Source organism: Grammomys surdaster, unplaced genomic scaffold (assembly GCF_004785775.1).
Source record: "Grammomys surdaster isolate TR1022 unplaced genomic scaffold, NIH_TR_1.0 125889, whole genome shotgun sequence".
Taxonomy (NCBI): domain Eukaryota; kingdom Metazoa; phylum Chordata; class Mammalia; order Rodentia; family Muridae; genus Grammomys; species Grammomys surdaster.
Genome location: NW_021620714.1, coordinates 3,680,027 through 3,695,481, shown reverse-complemented (window position 1 = coordinate 3,695,481; position 15,455 = coordinate 3,680,027). Strand labels below are relative to the sequence as shown.

Genomic DNA, 15,455 nt, shown 5'->3' with positions numbered 1-15,455 from the left:
TACCTTTGTCGTAATTTTGAGCCTTTGTGGGAAGAATGCCAGAGCTTGACCCCTGACTTAGTCGCCATGACCACGGCAACTCTCTTATAAAGGAAAATATTTAACTGGAGCTTGCTCACAGCTTCAGAAGTTTCATCAGTTATCATCAGGGTGGGAAGCATGGTGGCACGCAAGCAGACATGGTACTGGAGAAGTAGCTGAGAGTTCTGTATTGTAAGGACCCAGAAAGAGGACCCCAACTCAAGTCCCAATTAGCGCGCACCCAAGGAGACACGAGAGACTTACTTGATGCAATGGCAAAAGGCAGTTTACTAACAAGGGCCCTTGGATCGAAACTCATCCCACGCAGGGGAGAGAATTTTGATGAAGACCCCAGGAAGTTTAGAACTTTTATAGGGGGAGGCACAAGGGGGAAGGAAAAAGTGGGAAATTCTGGCGCGATTACATATGATTGGATATTTCAAACATCAGCACTTTGCGTAAGCAATCATTTTGACAGGCTGGATGGCCCACTATTTTTGACCATGAAGCCTCAGACCTTCTAGGATAAACACCAGGTGGCCCATTACTCACTTGGGCATGTTTAGACTGGTCAAGATATGTCTTTGGTTGTTTCTACATTTCTGGTCACCTCGTCCCTAGAGGGGCTTGATATTTTTATTATGGCTATTCTCAGCAAGCTCAGCAAGCTGTCCTGCAGTCTTTGCCAAGTTGTTTGTGGTCTCTGCTAAGCTGTTTTAATTTTTACCCTTACAGTATCTATCTGCATTGGCAGGCAACTGGAAGACTCTGGGCCTGGTGTCTTTTTGAAACCTCATTCCCAGTGACACTTCCTCCTACAAAACCACACCTCTGAATCCTTTCAAATAATGTCACTCCCTGGTGACCACGTATTAATCTATGAGCCTGTGGGGGCCATTCTCATTCACACCAGCAAACCCCATTCCCTGAGTTGGTTCACTCATTTCTTGGTCTTGTAAAGTAGTTCTTTGAATTCCTTTATCTCTGTGTGCATGTTACTGCTACAAAGCAGTGGTTTATATAAGGCTGGATTATTTAAGGGAATGTGTACCTAGAAGTAGCAGACAGAACTTGGCCCCAAGAGTCCATCCAAACCTATACTAATGTCCTGCCTTTGTTACTAGTTGTGTGATTTGGAATGTGTTTGTTTTTCTACTTCTGTTTCCTCATCTAAAGAAACAGGATAGATGCCAGACAGTGGTGGCTCACGCCTTTAATCCCAATACTTGGGAGGCAGAGGCAGGCGGATTTCTGAATTTGAGGCCAGCCTGGTCTACAGAGTGAGTTCCAGGACAGCCAGGGCTACACAGAAACCCTGTCTAGAAAACCAAAAGAGAGAGGGGGGGGGGATAGATGTAGTCTTGGCACATGAGTTGATTTATCTAAAATGTCAGCATTTTGCAGGTGTTTAGTAGATACAAGGCAGGCTGGCAGTCCCTTGGGCACTCCATGCTCTTGCTTGTTTTGGGTAGTGATATCACATCGATCCTGTCATTTGAGCCCTTACAGGTTTTGTTTTCTAATTTATTGATGCAGGGAAGATTTATCATAAACCTGCTTATGCAGTCACCCCATGCCCGTTGAGAGAGCACAGTCTTGCTGGACATGTTGGTTCAAGCCATTAATTCTAGCACTCGGGGAGGCAGATGCAGTTGGATCTCTATGAGTTCAAGGCCAGCCAAGACTACTTAATGAAACCTTGTCTAAAAACAAACAAATAATAAAGGAGTGTCCAGTCTTGGTAGGGGCTATGGCAATCCCATAATAATAGTAACATGTGATCACCCTGAATGCTTACAGTAAAAGCACATAGTTCGTGTCAGAGGTGAGAATTGGCTTCTAAAAGAATGCTTCCTGTTGGCTGGGCAGAAGTGGTACATGCCTATAATCCTAACAAAGAGTAGAAGCAGGAGGATCAAGAGTTCAAGGCCACGGTCTGCAAAACTGTGCAGTCGGTAAGGGTGCCTGTCACTAAAACTGAGCACCTGAGTATGATCCCAGAATCTGCTTGGTGGGAGAAGAGAGCTAACTCCTGAAAACTGTCCTATGACCTCCTTACACACTGTAGCAAGTTTGTGCTCTAGACATATAGGTAGGTGGGTGGATGGATAGATGGATGTGCGGGTGGGTAAGTAGGTAAGTAGATAGTTGGATGGAGAGAGATAATAGATGATGCATGGGTGAGAGAGAGATGAGGGTGGGGAGAGAGGGGGGGTTCTAAAAATAAAAAAGTCTTCTTTAAAAGGAGGGAGGTTCAAGGCCAGTCGCTAAGACACTGAGCCTGAGGCAAGCCTGGACTACATTGAGAGCTTGTCTCAAAAAGCCAAAGTAAAAAAGAAAGGCAGCTCTTGAGTCATAAGTATGATATGGCGGGCATGTCAGAGGTAGCCATGTTGAGTGTACAATGAGAGGATAGTGTGGACATTCGTAGGTTAGACTAAAGATGGGTGGATCAGAAACCAGTTGTGTCCTGATAATTCCCTTATCTTCTGGCTGCCATCACACTCTGGTCACCAAGTTAAGTAACTATGGAAACACAGTCTTGCTGAGAGTTTTCTGTCTGGACTTTGATGTAAGTATATGTTAGTGTCACATTAAACTGTTGGAAAAAAATATCATAAGGAAAGAGTCCAGTTTCCGTTAGTATTTGTAGGTTGTTTGATGGTAGAGAATGAATGGGAAGAGCGGGTGAGTGGTCAGCAGCATCTCTTCACATCCTAAGTGGTTGCGGCTGAACCTTCAAGGGATGGGAAGGGACTGCAGCTGGGATCAGAGAAGAAATGGGGGCTACAAGGATGGCTCTGTGGTGAAGAGTACTTCCTGCTCTTGCTGAGGACTCAGGCTCAGTTCCCAGCACCCACATGGCGGCTCACAGCCATCTGTAATTTTAGTTCCAGGATCTCTTCTGACCTCTGCTGGCACCAGGCATGCACATGGTACATATACATATATGCAGAAAAAGCATCCATGGACATAAAATAACAAATCTAAAAAAAAATGTTTGTAATGATCAAGTAATCTCTTAAGAAATACTCTGTCTGACTTTGAAGAAGTCCTTCATAATACAATTCTGTTTGTTCATATGGCTTGAAATACAGCCTAGAGTTCCTGCCCTAGAACCAAGGGGACTTTGTGTCCAGCTGGCAGTTACTTCTAACTTGCCATTTTGAATTTTTGACTTTCACTCCAAATATTCATACACCTTGGCCCCCAAGAAGTGGCCCACAAATCCTTCATTATTGGGCTCTTTACCTGCCTGCTTTGAGCTCCCAAGTGTGCAGTTCACGTACTTCCTTTCTGGTTTCTTGCCTTGTATACTCATGACAACTGTACCTAATTCTTTGTGCTGCCTTGGGTCCTCCAAGTTCTCTTCTGAACCCAAATAAATCAAAGTTTCTGGTTAAAGGCCTTAACCTTTAACCTCTGCCTGCCATTCCCTAGGATTTGAACCTGTCTCATCTGTGTCCTACAGGAAACAAACTTCATTAAAAATGGTTGAGCTGTATCTTTTTGTGCTTTCTACCTGAGCTGAATCAGCACCATTGTGTGTTGACAGCCAGATGACTGTTCATAAGGTTACTGTTCATTTCTCTGTGTCTGCTAGGGAATTTAAGATTTTAATTGTGTTTCATATTTTTCTAACTGTTAATGACTTGTACAGGTTTTGTATTGAATTGTGCTTTTTGGGCCAGGCATAGTAGTTTAAAGGCTTCTTCCTATGCTTTTAATGTCAGTATTTAGAGGCAAAGATAGGTCCAACTCTTCTGTGAGTTTGAGGCTAGCTTGGTCTACATAGTTCCAGGGTAGCTGAAGCCATAGTGAGACCCTGACTAGGGGAGACAATAAATAAATAAATATTGGTTGCTTGATTTCTCGAACTGCAGATGTTTTAGGTAGAGAGGACTAGTGAGAGCTAGGTTATAATGCTGTACCATTTTTAGACTGTAATAAATATGTTAGAAATGATTTTCCACGTATGCTAATGAAGTGGAGTCTGATGCCTGACATTCTCTCTGAAGAATAAAACCGATGCGTCTGCAGTTATCTAGGACTCGGCTGACTTAGGTGCTGCTGACAAGTTGAAATGGGCTCTATACAGTGGGTTTCCCAGATGTATCCTTGGGCTTCCCATTCTAAGGAAGAAACCTTTGCTTCCTGCCTGCTCTAGAGTCACAGCTGAAGTGAAGTACAACCTTACCAACACTGTGGTGTGCAGAGTCCAGGGCGAGTGGAACAGCGTTCTGGAGTTCACCTATAGCAACGGAGAGACCAAGTATGTGGACCTGGCTAAACTGGCCGTGACAAAGAAAAGAGTAAGGCCTCTGGAGAAGCAGGATCCCTTCGAATCCAGGTGTGCTGCTGCCTCACAGCCAGGCAGGAAGGCTGGGGGCTCTGGAGTCTAATTAAGCCATGGCACTAAGTCACTTATAGTTTATATCAGCTTTGCCATCTGTAGAATGAAAGACTTGGTCTGATTTCCTTCATTCTATAAAAAAGTAATTGAAAAGTTTTTGTCTTCTATGTTAAAACTAACTTTGAAAACTACCAGATGCCTGGATGGCAAGCGGGCTCTGAGGAAACGGCACTTTCCGTGCATTCACGACTGACAGCCTAAGTTTGATCCTCTGAACCCATGGGAAAAGTAGGAGGAACCACTCCACAGGTTGACCTCTGACCTCCACAGTGCACCATGCAGCTCCTTCTCACAATAATAAATTCAAATTTCAAAAAGCAAACTACCACTGACCAAGTCTTCCCATAATACCAAATATCTGAACTATTAGGAAACTTAAAATACTCTTTTACAACTCTGTCTGTCTAGTCAGCTTTTCCCATTAGATTGTCTGCTTGTACTAAGTAACGTATCACAGTCGACTGAATAGAGAAACAGATGGGTGGCCCTGCTATTAAACCAGACACTCGAGAGACTGATGGATTGTAGTACCTAAAATTTCTATTGAAGGGCTTTCTGTATGTGTCTTCGAGGCTACTTATCATAATGTTCTTTGGAGGAAAGCTTAATTGCACCCTCGGTGTCTAGGGCTTTTACAGTTACCCACCGCATTTGCATCAGGATCTCACTGCACTATAATCTGGGACTCACCGAGATCTATTTTCTTCTTAAATGTTTGATGTTTTCTATTGTGCTGTGCTTGTTTTGTTCATCATTGTTTACTCTCTTTGCCTCGTAAATGTTAAAGTTGACACTTACATCAGAGACCTTTTAACACTGTGCACTGGGTTCTGAGGATCACTGAGGTCACCTGACATGATATTTCTATACCTGGACAGAGTCTCTGTATTCAGGCTGAGTGGGCCAGATGCTGTCTGCCACAGCTGCTTGATTGTGTCATTGTAATATGAAAACCACGAACACGTTGTAGGTAAATACCTGGACACTGTTCTAAGATTTTCTGCACAAAACCAGGCAGTGACACAGGCGTGTGATTCCTGGTTTAGATCATCATGGGGTTTTGTTTGTTTATTTAGTATATTGTGTCATACTTTAGAGGCTGTTTTATTAGTTTCCATTATGTTGTGGTTTTGAAGCAGTCGGTCTGTAGTCCAAGCTGCAAAAGCTTCCCGATTACCACTGCTAGCCTGAAGAGCTGCCATCTATGTTTCGTCTGTAAATGTGCCTTTTCGGGGTATTTCCTGTATGTGGAATCACATCGTATGTGATCCCTGTGACCAGTTTCCTCCGGTCCATCTGTTACCTAGCTTGTATCAGTAGTCAGTTCCTTCATTTTAATGGCTGAATAGTAGTTCATTATGTGGGTGTGTCAAATCCATTCTGCAATTGCTACACATTACTAGATTGGGACTGTGATGAATCATAAAACTGAATATTTTATGACCAACTTTTGTGTAGACACGTTTTTCATTTTTCCTGTGTAAATATCCAGGAGTAGGATTCCTAGATTGTACATTGCTAGTTTCCAAAATTAGTACACTATTTAGCATTCCCATTGGCCTTGAGTTACAGTTCCAGTCCCTCCACATCCCCCATTGTCTGTCTACTGTACTTATTCTAATAAGTATGAAACACTAGTGGTTCTAAGCATGTTTTTTATATTTTATCTTCTTTTTATTGCATTATTTGTCTTCTCTTTGTGTTGTGGAGGGTCTTTGTACCATAGACTGGCCATGAACTCTGTGTACAGCCTTGACCACCTCACACTTCCACTCCCCATACTTGGTGTTACGTGGAGCTGGGGACTGAAGGCACCACCACACTCGTGTTAGGCAAGCACCTCAGCAGCTGAGCCACACCCTCAGCCTCGTGTGTTTCAACCTTTGAAAAATATCTCATGTTACTTGTTAAGTCTCAAAATTTCCTAAAAACAAAATAGTTGTTTTTGTAACTTAAGGAAATTCTTCTTAATTGAACTTCTCAATTTAAATACCATCAGCTGTCCCCACGTCCTGCTTTTCTGTGTTTATAATAACCCCTGTATGAATGAATTACGATTTGAAAAAAAAATTATTATTTAAAAAAAAAAAAAAAACATCAGCAGTTGCAACAATCTGCGTATCCACTGCAGGGGCCCGGCGTCTGTGCTCTCAGAATTCGAGTGGACTGTAGATCTAATTTAGAAAATGTAACTGTTGGAAATTATTGTGCCTTCTAAATTATCTCTTTTGAAGAGAATGTTTGTAAAGCAGGCCATTTTTCATTTTAGACGATTATGGAAAAATGTAACAGACTCTCTGAGGGAATCTGAAATTGACAAGGCCACAGAGCACAAACGTTCCCTGGAAGAACGCCAGAGAACAGAAGAAAGGCTGCGGACTGAAACAGGCACACCCTGGAAAACCAAATATTTCATTAAAGAGGTATGTCCTGCATGTTTTCAGGCCACAGCTCACTGTGTACCTAATAAGAATCCTGTCTTACCTGGTTATTGTTGTGTTGCTGGCTCCCGTGCATCTTTATTTTTCAAGTAGTACAGCTAGGGCTGGGGAGATGGCCCAGCCAGTACAGCACTTCTGCATAAGCATTGGGCCCAGTTCAGAGCCCTAGAGCCCTAGGAAAGAGCTCTAACCTCAGTACTGGGGAGCAGAGACTCAGTTCCGTGGGGGCTTGGCTAGCCAGTCCAATGACTCACAGAGCTCCAGGCTCAGTGAGAGCCCCTACTCTGAAAACACGCGAGAAGGCCACCACGGTGCTTCCGCACGAAAGGCACTTGCCAGCAAGCCTGATGATCTGAGTTTGATCGCCAGAATCCACATGGTGAAAGAAAAGAACTGACTTCCCCAGTTTTACCGCCACACACATGCACACAAAATTTGAGTCTAACTTATGTGGGAGCTTTCTCATGAGCTTTACACAACTTGTTCAAGTAATGTAGCTTTTCCACAGATCAGATGAAGTATATGTGGGGATTGAAGTGGGCCACAAATTAAAATATTCAATAGCAGGAAGTGCAGGATGCAGTTGACTGTCTTCGCTTCACATTTTAAACTGTTTGCTTCCAGGCATCATATTTTAAGGGAGACAGAAGAAGTTTCATTGGCCGTGTAGAGGTACTGAATTGGCTAGATATCGAAAATCAGGGACACTTTGTGATACGTTTCTTCAAAGTATATGGGCTTATTGCATAGAGACTTTTATGAGCAACTAGAAGCATAGCTCGGTGGGACACTGTTTGCTTGGCATTTGAAAGCTCTGGGTTGATCACCAGAACCTAAAAGTTCAAGTACTTAACTAGAACCCAAACTACCAACAAGCAAGTCTTGGAAATAACAGAGTAAGAATATAAAACAGTGTATCTCTGATACCTGGGCATGGTGGCACATGTCTTTAATCCCAGCATTCTGGAAACAGAGGCAGATGGATCTCAGAGTTCTAGGATACCCAGGGCTGCACAACCAAAACCAAACAAAATTGGGGGTGGAGAGGTAACTCAGTATTTAAGAGCATTTGCTGCCTTTGCAGATGACTGGGATCAGTTATCACCATCCTCAAGTGACTGACAACTACCTGTTCCAGGGGTTCCAAAGCCCTTTGACCTCAGACACCTGTACATAGAGCATATAAAACTCACATAGGCACAGACATATACACATAAATAAAATATTTTTTTAAAAATCCATAATTCAGGCTGGAGAGATCATTTAGCGGTTAAGAGTGTTGACTGTTCTTTCATAGATCCCTGAGTTCAATTCCCTGAACCCACATGGTGGCTCACAACCATCTGTAATGGGATCTGATGCCCTCTTCTGGTGTGTCTGAAGACAGCGACAGTGTACTCATATATATATAAAGTAATAATTTTTTTTTAATCTATAATTGAGGCTGGTGACATAGCTCGGCAGGGAAGGGTTCTTGCCTCATGATGTTGATAATCTAAGTTTGATCCTGGGATAACTCCCTCTGGCCTCCATGCATACATTGTTGCATACAATGGCTGGACTCTCATAGATACCCATATAATAATAATTTAAGTTTTTTTTTATCCAAATTCGTTTTAATAGTTTCCATACTTCTATTTTTCCAATCTTTTGCCAACTTTTTGTACAGGAATAACAAATAGAACATTTTTCTTTCTTTTTTTTTGGGGGGGGGGGTTTTCAAGACAGGGTTTCTCTGTGTAGCCCTGGCTGTCCTGGAACTCACTCAGTAGACCAGGCTGGCCTCGAACTCAGAAATCCGCCTGCCTCTGCCTCCCAAGTGCTGGGATTAAAGGCGTACGTCACCACCGCCCAGCCAGATAGAACATTTTTCAACTCCCAATTTTTTTGTTTTTTTAGTTTGTTCTTTTGTGGAGAGAGGAACTCACATGACCTAATGTGGAGGAGAAAGACAACTTTGTGATTCTTCCTTTTACCATGTGGGTTGCAGGAAGGTTGCCAGGTCTTAACTGGAAAGTGCTTTTCCGTACTAAGCCATCTTACCAGCCCATCCCTGTATGTTTATATGAACAAATAGACATTTGTAACTGGATTCAGAAGTACTCAGCTTACCTTAGGTTAAAGAAATAGGTGTAACAGAAACAGATCTGTTGTTTAAAACTAGCTCTTGGCTGAACGGGGAGCTATGTTTTTGTAAAAAATACCATTGAACAGAATTGAAAGGGTATCGGGCAGTGGTGGCGCACACCTTTAATCCCAGCACTTGGGAGGCAGAGGCAGGCGGATTTCTGAGTTTGAGGCCAGCCTGGTCTACAGAGTGAGTTCCAGGACAGCCAGGGCTACACAGAGAAACCCTGTCTCAAAAAAAAAAAAAAAATTGAAAGGGTAGCCCTGATTCACTCATTCATTTTTTGCTTTTCTTTTTTAAAGATGTATTTATTTATATATTTTATATACATGGGTCTTTTGTCAGCATGTACATCTGCACACCAGAAGACAGCATCAGACAGTTGTGAGCTGCCATGTGGGTACTGGGAATTGAACTCAGGACCTTCAGAAGAGCAAGCAGCAAGCTCTCTTAACCACTGAGCTTCCCCTCCCCTCCCTTTCTCTTCTCTTTCCTGAGACAGGGTTTCACTTTGTATACCTAGCTGGAACTCTATACAAACCAGGCTAGCCTAGAACTCAGAGAGATCTGCTTGCATCTGCTTCTGCCTCTATCTCCCAAGTCCTAGGCTTAAAGCTTGTACCACCATGCCTAGTAGTGCCCTGACATTCTTGCTACAGGCATGATATGTGTCTTAACTGAGTTTTATTGCTGTGAAGAGACTCCATAACAACTCTTATAACAGAAAACATTGAATTGGGACTGGCTTACAGGGTCTAAGGTTTAGTCCATTGTTGTCATGTCAGGAAACATGATGGTTTGCAGGCAGTCATGGTGCTGGCAAGTAGCTGAGAGTTCTACATCCTGATCTGAAGGCAGCAGGAAGAAAGAATGACAGTTCTGAAACCTCAAACCCATCCCCAGTGACAGATTTCTTCCACATCTACTCCAGCAAGGCCACACCTCCCAATAGTGCCATTGCCTATGAGCCTATGGGGGACATTTTCATTCAAACCACCTCAACATGTAAACATGTCATTTATATAAGATACTGAGAGCCTATTCCTAAGAGTTGACATTTTTTAAGATTTATTTTTACATGTATCAGTGTTTATCTGCATGTATATGTGCACCTGGTGCCTGAAGAAGTCAGAAGAGGCTGTCAGATCTCCATGAAGTACAGTTACAGCTGTGAAAGTAACTCTGGGTCCTCTGCAAGAGCAGCAGGTGTTCCTTACTGTTAAAGAGTTCCCGCTAGGGATACAAAGTGAGACCTTGTCTTAGAAAAGGGAAGCAAGCGAAAGGGGAGGGGAGGGAAGGGGAGGGGAAGAGAGGAGAGGAGAGGGGAGGAGGAGAAATGGCTCAGTGGGCCAGATTTTATTTTTTAAATCCCCATGTTCTGCCGGGCGGTGGTGGCGCACGCCTTTAATCCCAGCACTCGGGAGGCAGAGGCAGGCGGATTTCTGACTTCGAGGCCAGCCTGGTCTACAGAGTGAGTTCCAGGACAGCCCGGGCTATACAGAGAAACCCTGTCTCGAAAAAAAAAACCAAAAAAAAAAAAAAAAAAATCCCCATGTTCTGTGATGGTAGACAGTTAAAATTAACAAGTGTAGTGAAGTAAAGGGTTTGTTTTGGTACAACCTAAAGTTCTTTGGTAACTGCCTCTGGAATCATAGTTTAGAATGCAGGTTTAACTTTGGGTCCCTTTGAAGGTGCTGGTACATAAGTACATCAGACAGGGTAGAGATGTCTGATGTTAATGCCCTCTCTTGTTCTGTGTGCAACTGCATGGTGCCATCACACAGGAGAGCACTGCAGGGTACCAGTCTAGCTGAGGGTGGTCGCCACAGTCATAAATGTGAGCCTCACGCATGCATGGCTCTGCTGCCGCGGTTTGTAGGTTATGGAGAAGTTGCTGTCTCCTGTGTGGTCCTCCACAAAACTCAGCACATCACAGATGCTTCTTGGGTAAGGAACATGGTTAGAATTTTTACTTCTCACAGCCTCCGTTTCCTTTCTGCTAGACTCAAAGCTCAGTCCTTCTGCCTCAGCCTACAGGTGCTGGGAATATAGGTGTGTGCTTCCCACTGAGTAAACCCTCCGGTTTTTATCTATAAAGTAAGATAATTGAGTGGCACATGATTTTTATATGATGTTGTATAATGCTGTTAACTGACATCTTTCACAAAGAGCACTGTAGCTGCTAAGGTCTGTAGTGAGACGATTTCATGTGATGAACAGCCCAGTGCTTGCTGTTCTGAAAGACATGAAGGAGACCGTGTTAAAAACAGTTGCAACTGAGTACAGAGAGTCACTCGGGTCTGAATTTGAGGCTGACGGCTGGGGATCTCTAGGCACAAGGCAGACTGAAAGAATGGGTGAGAGTGGCTGGGTGAAGGAAACGGAGGTGGATTTTAGGTTTGGTCATTCACATTACCGGTCCTTACTCAACACAGCTCCAAGGAGCCTGACTGGTTTAGTTAAATTATGGCTAAATTAAAGAGACTCGGGATAAAGGCAGAGTTCAAGGCTAACCCTTTGCACATTGGCCTGCAGTCCTCATCACCCTGACCTGACTACCACATTCCCACTCGGTCTTCAACATTCTGCAGGTCTGCTGCTGTCTGCTGCAGCTCTCTCCTCCCTCTGCTCTTTGGTCTTGACTTGATGAACACTTCCTTGTACTGTGCCTGTTGCACATCACACTGTGAGGTGCAGTCTGCAGCATCTTAGCAAATGGCTTCATCGATACGAGTGACCTCTGCAAAATTACATGTCCAAGAGTCACACACTGTTTGCACATACCACAGTCACTGTCCTTGCCTCTGTGACAGAGTACCTGACAAGGCACAAAGTGGGGAAGAGGATTCTGGCTTATGCTTCAGGCTGTAGTCTGTTTTGGTGGCAGACGGGGGCATGCTGGGAGCCTGATTGTCACCTTGAAAGTCAGGTCCATAGGAGGCAGAGCTGGGCAAAGCTTTCCAGTACCCAGCAACCCACCACCTCCTAAACACACCCACAATTGGGGACAGTTCACATGCAAACCATAGCTAACATCTCCCCTCAGCTTCAGGTGGTATCTGAGATCTCAAGCATGGAGGTGCTGGAGAACTCCATGTTGCTATTGGTCCTGGTTGGGTTCTGAATGGGAGATGCTGGCAGGATGGTGCTCTGACTCCCTTTCCACTTGTTTCAGGGAGATGGTTGGGTGTATCACAAACCCCTATGGAAAGGAATTCCATCACAACCAGCCGAGTGACACAATTTCTAAGACTGGACCAAATGAGGTTCTCCTCTGTGTACCCCAAGCTCTCTCAGATGGAATTGTTGCACTGAGTGACCTGTGTCCTAACTGTACAGCCTGAACACGAATGTACCTACTGAGCCCATCACCCTGCAGCAAGACCAAAGTGTTAAGGACATCTGATGGGCCTCTCCAGCCTGCTCACCAATATGAGCAATAGCATCTTACAGCCTTCCACCCTACCAGTTCATGTGTCATCTTTGATCTGATCAGCAAGCTGCTCAAGCCTCTGGTTTGTTCGGGGCAACAGATAACAGCAGAGAGAACTCAGTGACTTTGGTTCCTTTGTAGTAAGAAGTCAAGTCTCTTGCAGCGTCTATTTTGCTTTCTGTCCATAGCTGAAGTGTTCACTGCTCTTGTAAGCCAGCCAAGAGGGAGAGGAACGTGACCTTCAAGTGAATTCAGCCGCTGTGCCTGAAGTCAGTGTTCACACATCACTGGGCTGTCGTACCAAGGCCTCTCTTCCTCCAGAGGCCATGCCTGTGTCTGAGGAAGCCCGTCAATCGCTCTGGTGGAACTCTCTTTTAAAAGTGTATTTATAATTAGAATTGTAACCATGGAGGAATTTTTTCTTCTGAGCATTTTAATATACTTGAAAACAACATTGACTTGAAAAATTTCAGAACATTTTTCAATACCTAGTTTTATTAAATATTACACTTTAAGAGACAATTTTTTAAAATGTGTTCATGTTAATATGAGGTTTTGGCCTTTCTCAAGAACTAAGGCATTAAAAAAATAGCAAATATTAAGAAACACAACTGTTACTTTTCCTTACCTATTTTTTTTTTCCTTACCTATTTTTATTTGTAGGTTCATATTCAGTATTATGTGCTATCCTGAGCAAGTTTGCTTTATCTGACCTCTGTTCACTCAAAAGTTAAAACTAAAACCTGTTCATGTCTGTCAGTAATTCAATTATGTCTGTGGCTGAGTACATGTAAAGTATGGTTTTATTTTATTTTCTAAGGAAATGTAAACACTGAAGAAAGAGTATAAACCAAAAAGCAAGAATCTGCATTCAGGTAAAAATTGGTTTTTAATAAGTATGTTATTGGGGTTGAAGAATTGCTGGCAATGAACAGAATCGTGCTAATTATGGTTTTCATTTATTCAAGTATTTGCTGAGCACCCACTCGTGGTGCTGACTCTTGTTACTGCAAGCTACCTTACTGTCCAGAGTGGTGCCTTACCCTGCTCCCGTCCATGTGGTCTTCCAGTCAGCGTGCAAACGCACCTGTCACTCACAGGCCGTGCCAGGCGGCTGTGTCTATGCTCTGAGAAACGTTCTCTTAGTAGGGTTCATAGGATGAAAACAGCAACAATGACTTTTCAGCAAATTGTACATTATAAGAATTGGTCTGTGTACAAGCATTTTAATGATTCCCTTTTCATTTTTGCTGTGAAGTGCACTGAAAAATAAATCTCAAAATGAGTTCATGTGTTGGGAAAATTGAAAAAAATAAATAAAAAAAAATAGAGAACAGCAGTGTTGGTGTCTCTTTTATAAATAGAGGAAAGAGTTTGCATTTGTGACACACACCCCAGTCCAAAAGCTGTCTCCAACTGATAGCCAGTTGAAACATTAATTCTCTCCTAGGGAGTTGCACGGGGAACCTAAACGGCCAACACAAGACAAACTCAGTGGCATCTTCGGGATGCTTTGTGTTTTTATTGGATTCCTGAACAAATGTGTGTCCCAGTGTCTATGTTCCTTTGCTTTTTCTTTGGTCTTATAAAGGACAACATTTAATTGGGACTGGCTTATAGTTTCAGAGCTTCAGTCGTTTGTCATTATGGCGGGAAGCATGGTGGCATACAGGCAGACATGGTGCTACAGAAAGAGCCAAGAGTTCTACATCAAAAAAGTGAGCCATGGTAGGCCTGGCTTGAGCTTCTGAAACCTCCAAGGCTGTCCCAGTGATCACTTCTTCCAACCAGGCCACACCTCCTCCAACAAGGTCACACCTCCTAATGGCACCACTCCCTAGGAGCTTGTGGGAGCCATTTTGTAAACCACCACATTTACTGTGTTACATTTTATTATTAGTCCTTAGATGCCTGTTATTGTCTAGTGAGACACAGAAAGGGTATGGATCCAAGTGAGAGGAAGGTAGTGAGAGCCAGGAGGAGTAGGGGAGATGAAACCATTATGTATGAAAAAAAACTACTTTCAAAGAAAAGAAAATTATCTTTAAAAATATATATAACTACTCAGTTCAAAAAGAAAGCTTATATTTGGTAGTTGGGAGGGTTGGGTTTTTTCGTAAATTGGTAACAGTATATGCCGAAATCCTGAGGCTGGGGCACGAGCATCATGAGTTTGAGGCAAGCCTGAAGTACAAGGTAAAACCCTGACTCTAAAACAGGAAGAAACAAAAAACGGAGCCCTTAACCCTTCCTAGTCTCAAGCTTACAGAGTAAATTTGGGTTCCCGAGTGTTTGTTGTTCCTTGTTTTTGTTGTGAGTCAGGTTCTCAGTATCTCAGCACTGGACTAGCTTTAAACTCAGATCCATCTGCTCTGCCTCGCCAGTTAAAGGCATGCCCCACCGTGGCTAGATTTAATGAGATTTTTTTTTTTTTTAATTCTCTGAGTTTCCTTCCCATCATTCACTCGTCTCCCTGTGCCTTCACATCTGCCCCTCGCTCTTGCAACCTCCCTGTCAACATAAAACACATGAGTAGCAACAGAATAAAGTAGAGAAAACATCTCTCATTGTGGAAGCTGTAGTGTGACACTGTGTGTCCCACATTATATTCCTCTGTCCACACATCTTCACTTTCAAATGTTCATCTCAATGAGTCATTGGCCTGGCTCAAGATCCCTGGCTTCTGTGACACCATCAGTATTCGGAGCCTCGTCAGCACACCTGCCTGTCAGTACGCCTGCCTGTTATCCTGCTGTTGCCCTGTGTCATGGAGATCCTCCAGTTTTGGGACAGAAGGACTGGCCTTTTCACGTGTCCCAACCTTTAGCAGATGATACAGATGTTGGGGGTGGATACAGATGTTGGATCTGGGCTGAGCTGGTCAGTGTGCCAACTCTCATCTGCACCACGAGGGGGAGCTCTCCAGCACTGCTTCTGGTAGGCCATCCAGTACCACCATCCACAGGAGACAGTCTGCTCTCCAGTTCTAATGCCCTTGGGGCCAGTTTACCTGCACCT

The 15,455-nt window shown here is 43.5% G+C and overlaps 1 protein-coding gene across 3 annotated transcripts in view; it reads left to right on the top strand.

Annotated features, from left to right (window-relative positions):
* The window catches only part of Osbpl11 (oxysterol binding protein like 11), a 66,243-nt gene extending 52,489 nt beyond the window's left edge, over positions 1-13,754 (top strand). For all 3 annotated transcript variants that reach the window (XM_028752264.1, XM_028752265.1, XM_028752266.1), the window contains 3 exons: positions 4,190-4,372; positions 6,705-6,858; positions 12,180-13,754. In XM_028752264.1, the coding sequence (XP_028608097.1) occupies positions 4,190-4,372; positions 6,705-6,858; positions 12,180-12,242 (400 nt within the window). In that variant the 3' untranslated portion in view covers positions 12,243-13,754. The remainder of the gene's footprint in view (positions 1-4,189; positions 4,373-6,704; positions 6,859-12,179) is intronic.
* The last annotated feature ends 1,701 nt before the right edge of the window (positions 13,755-15,455 follow it).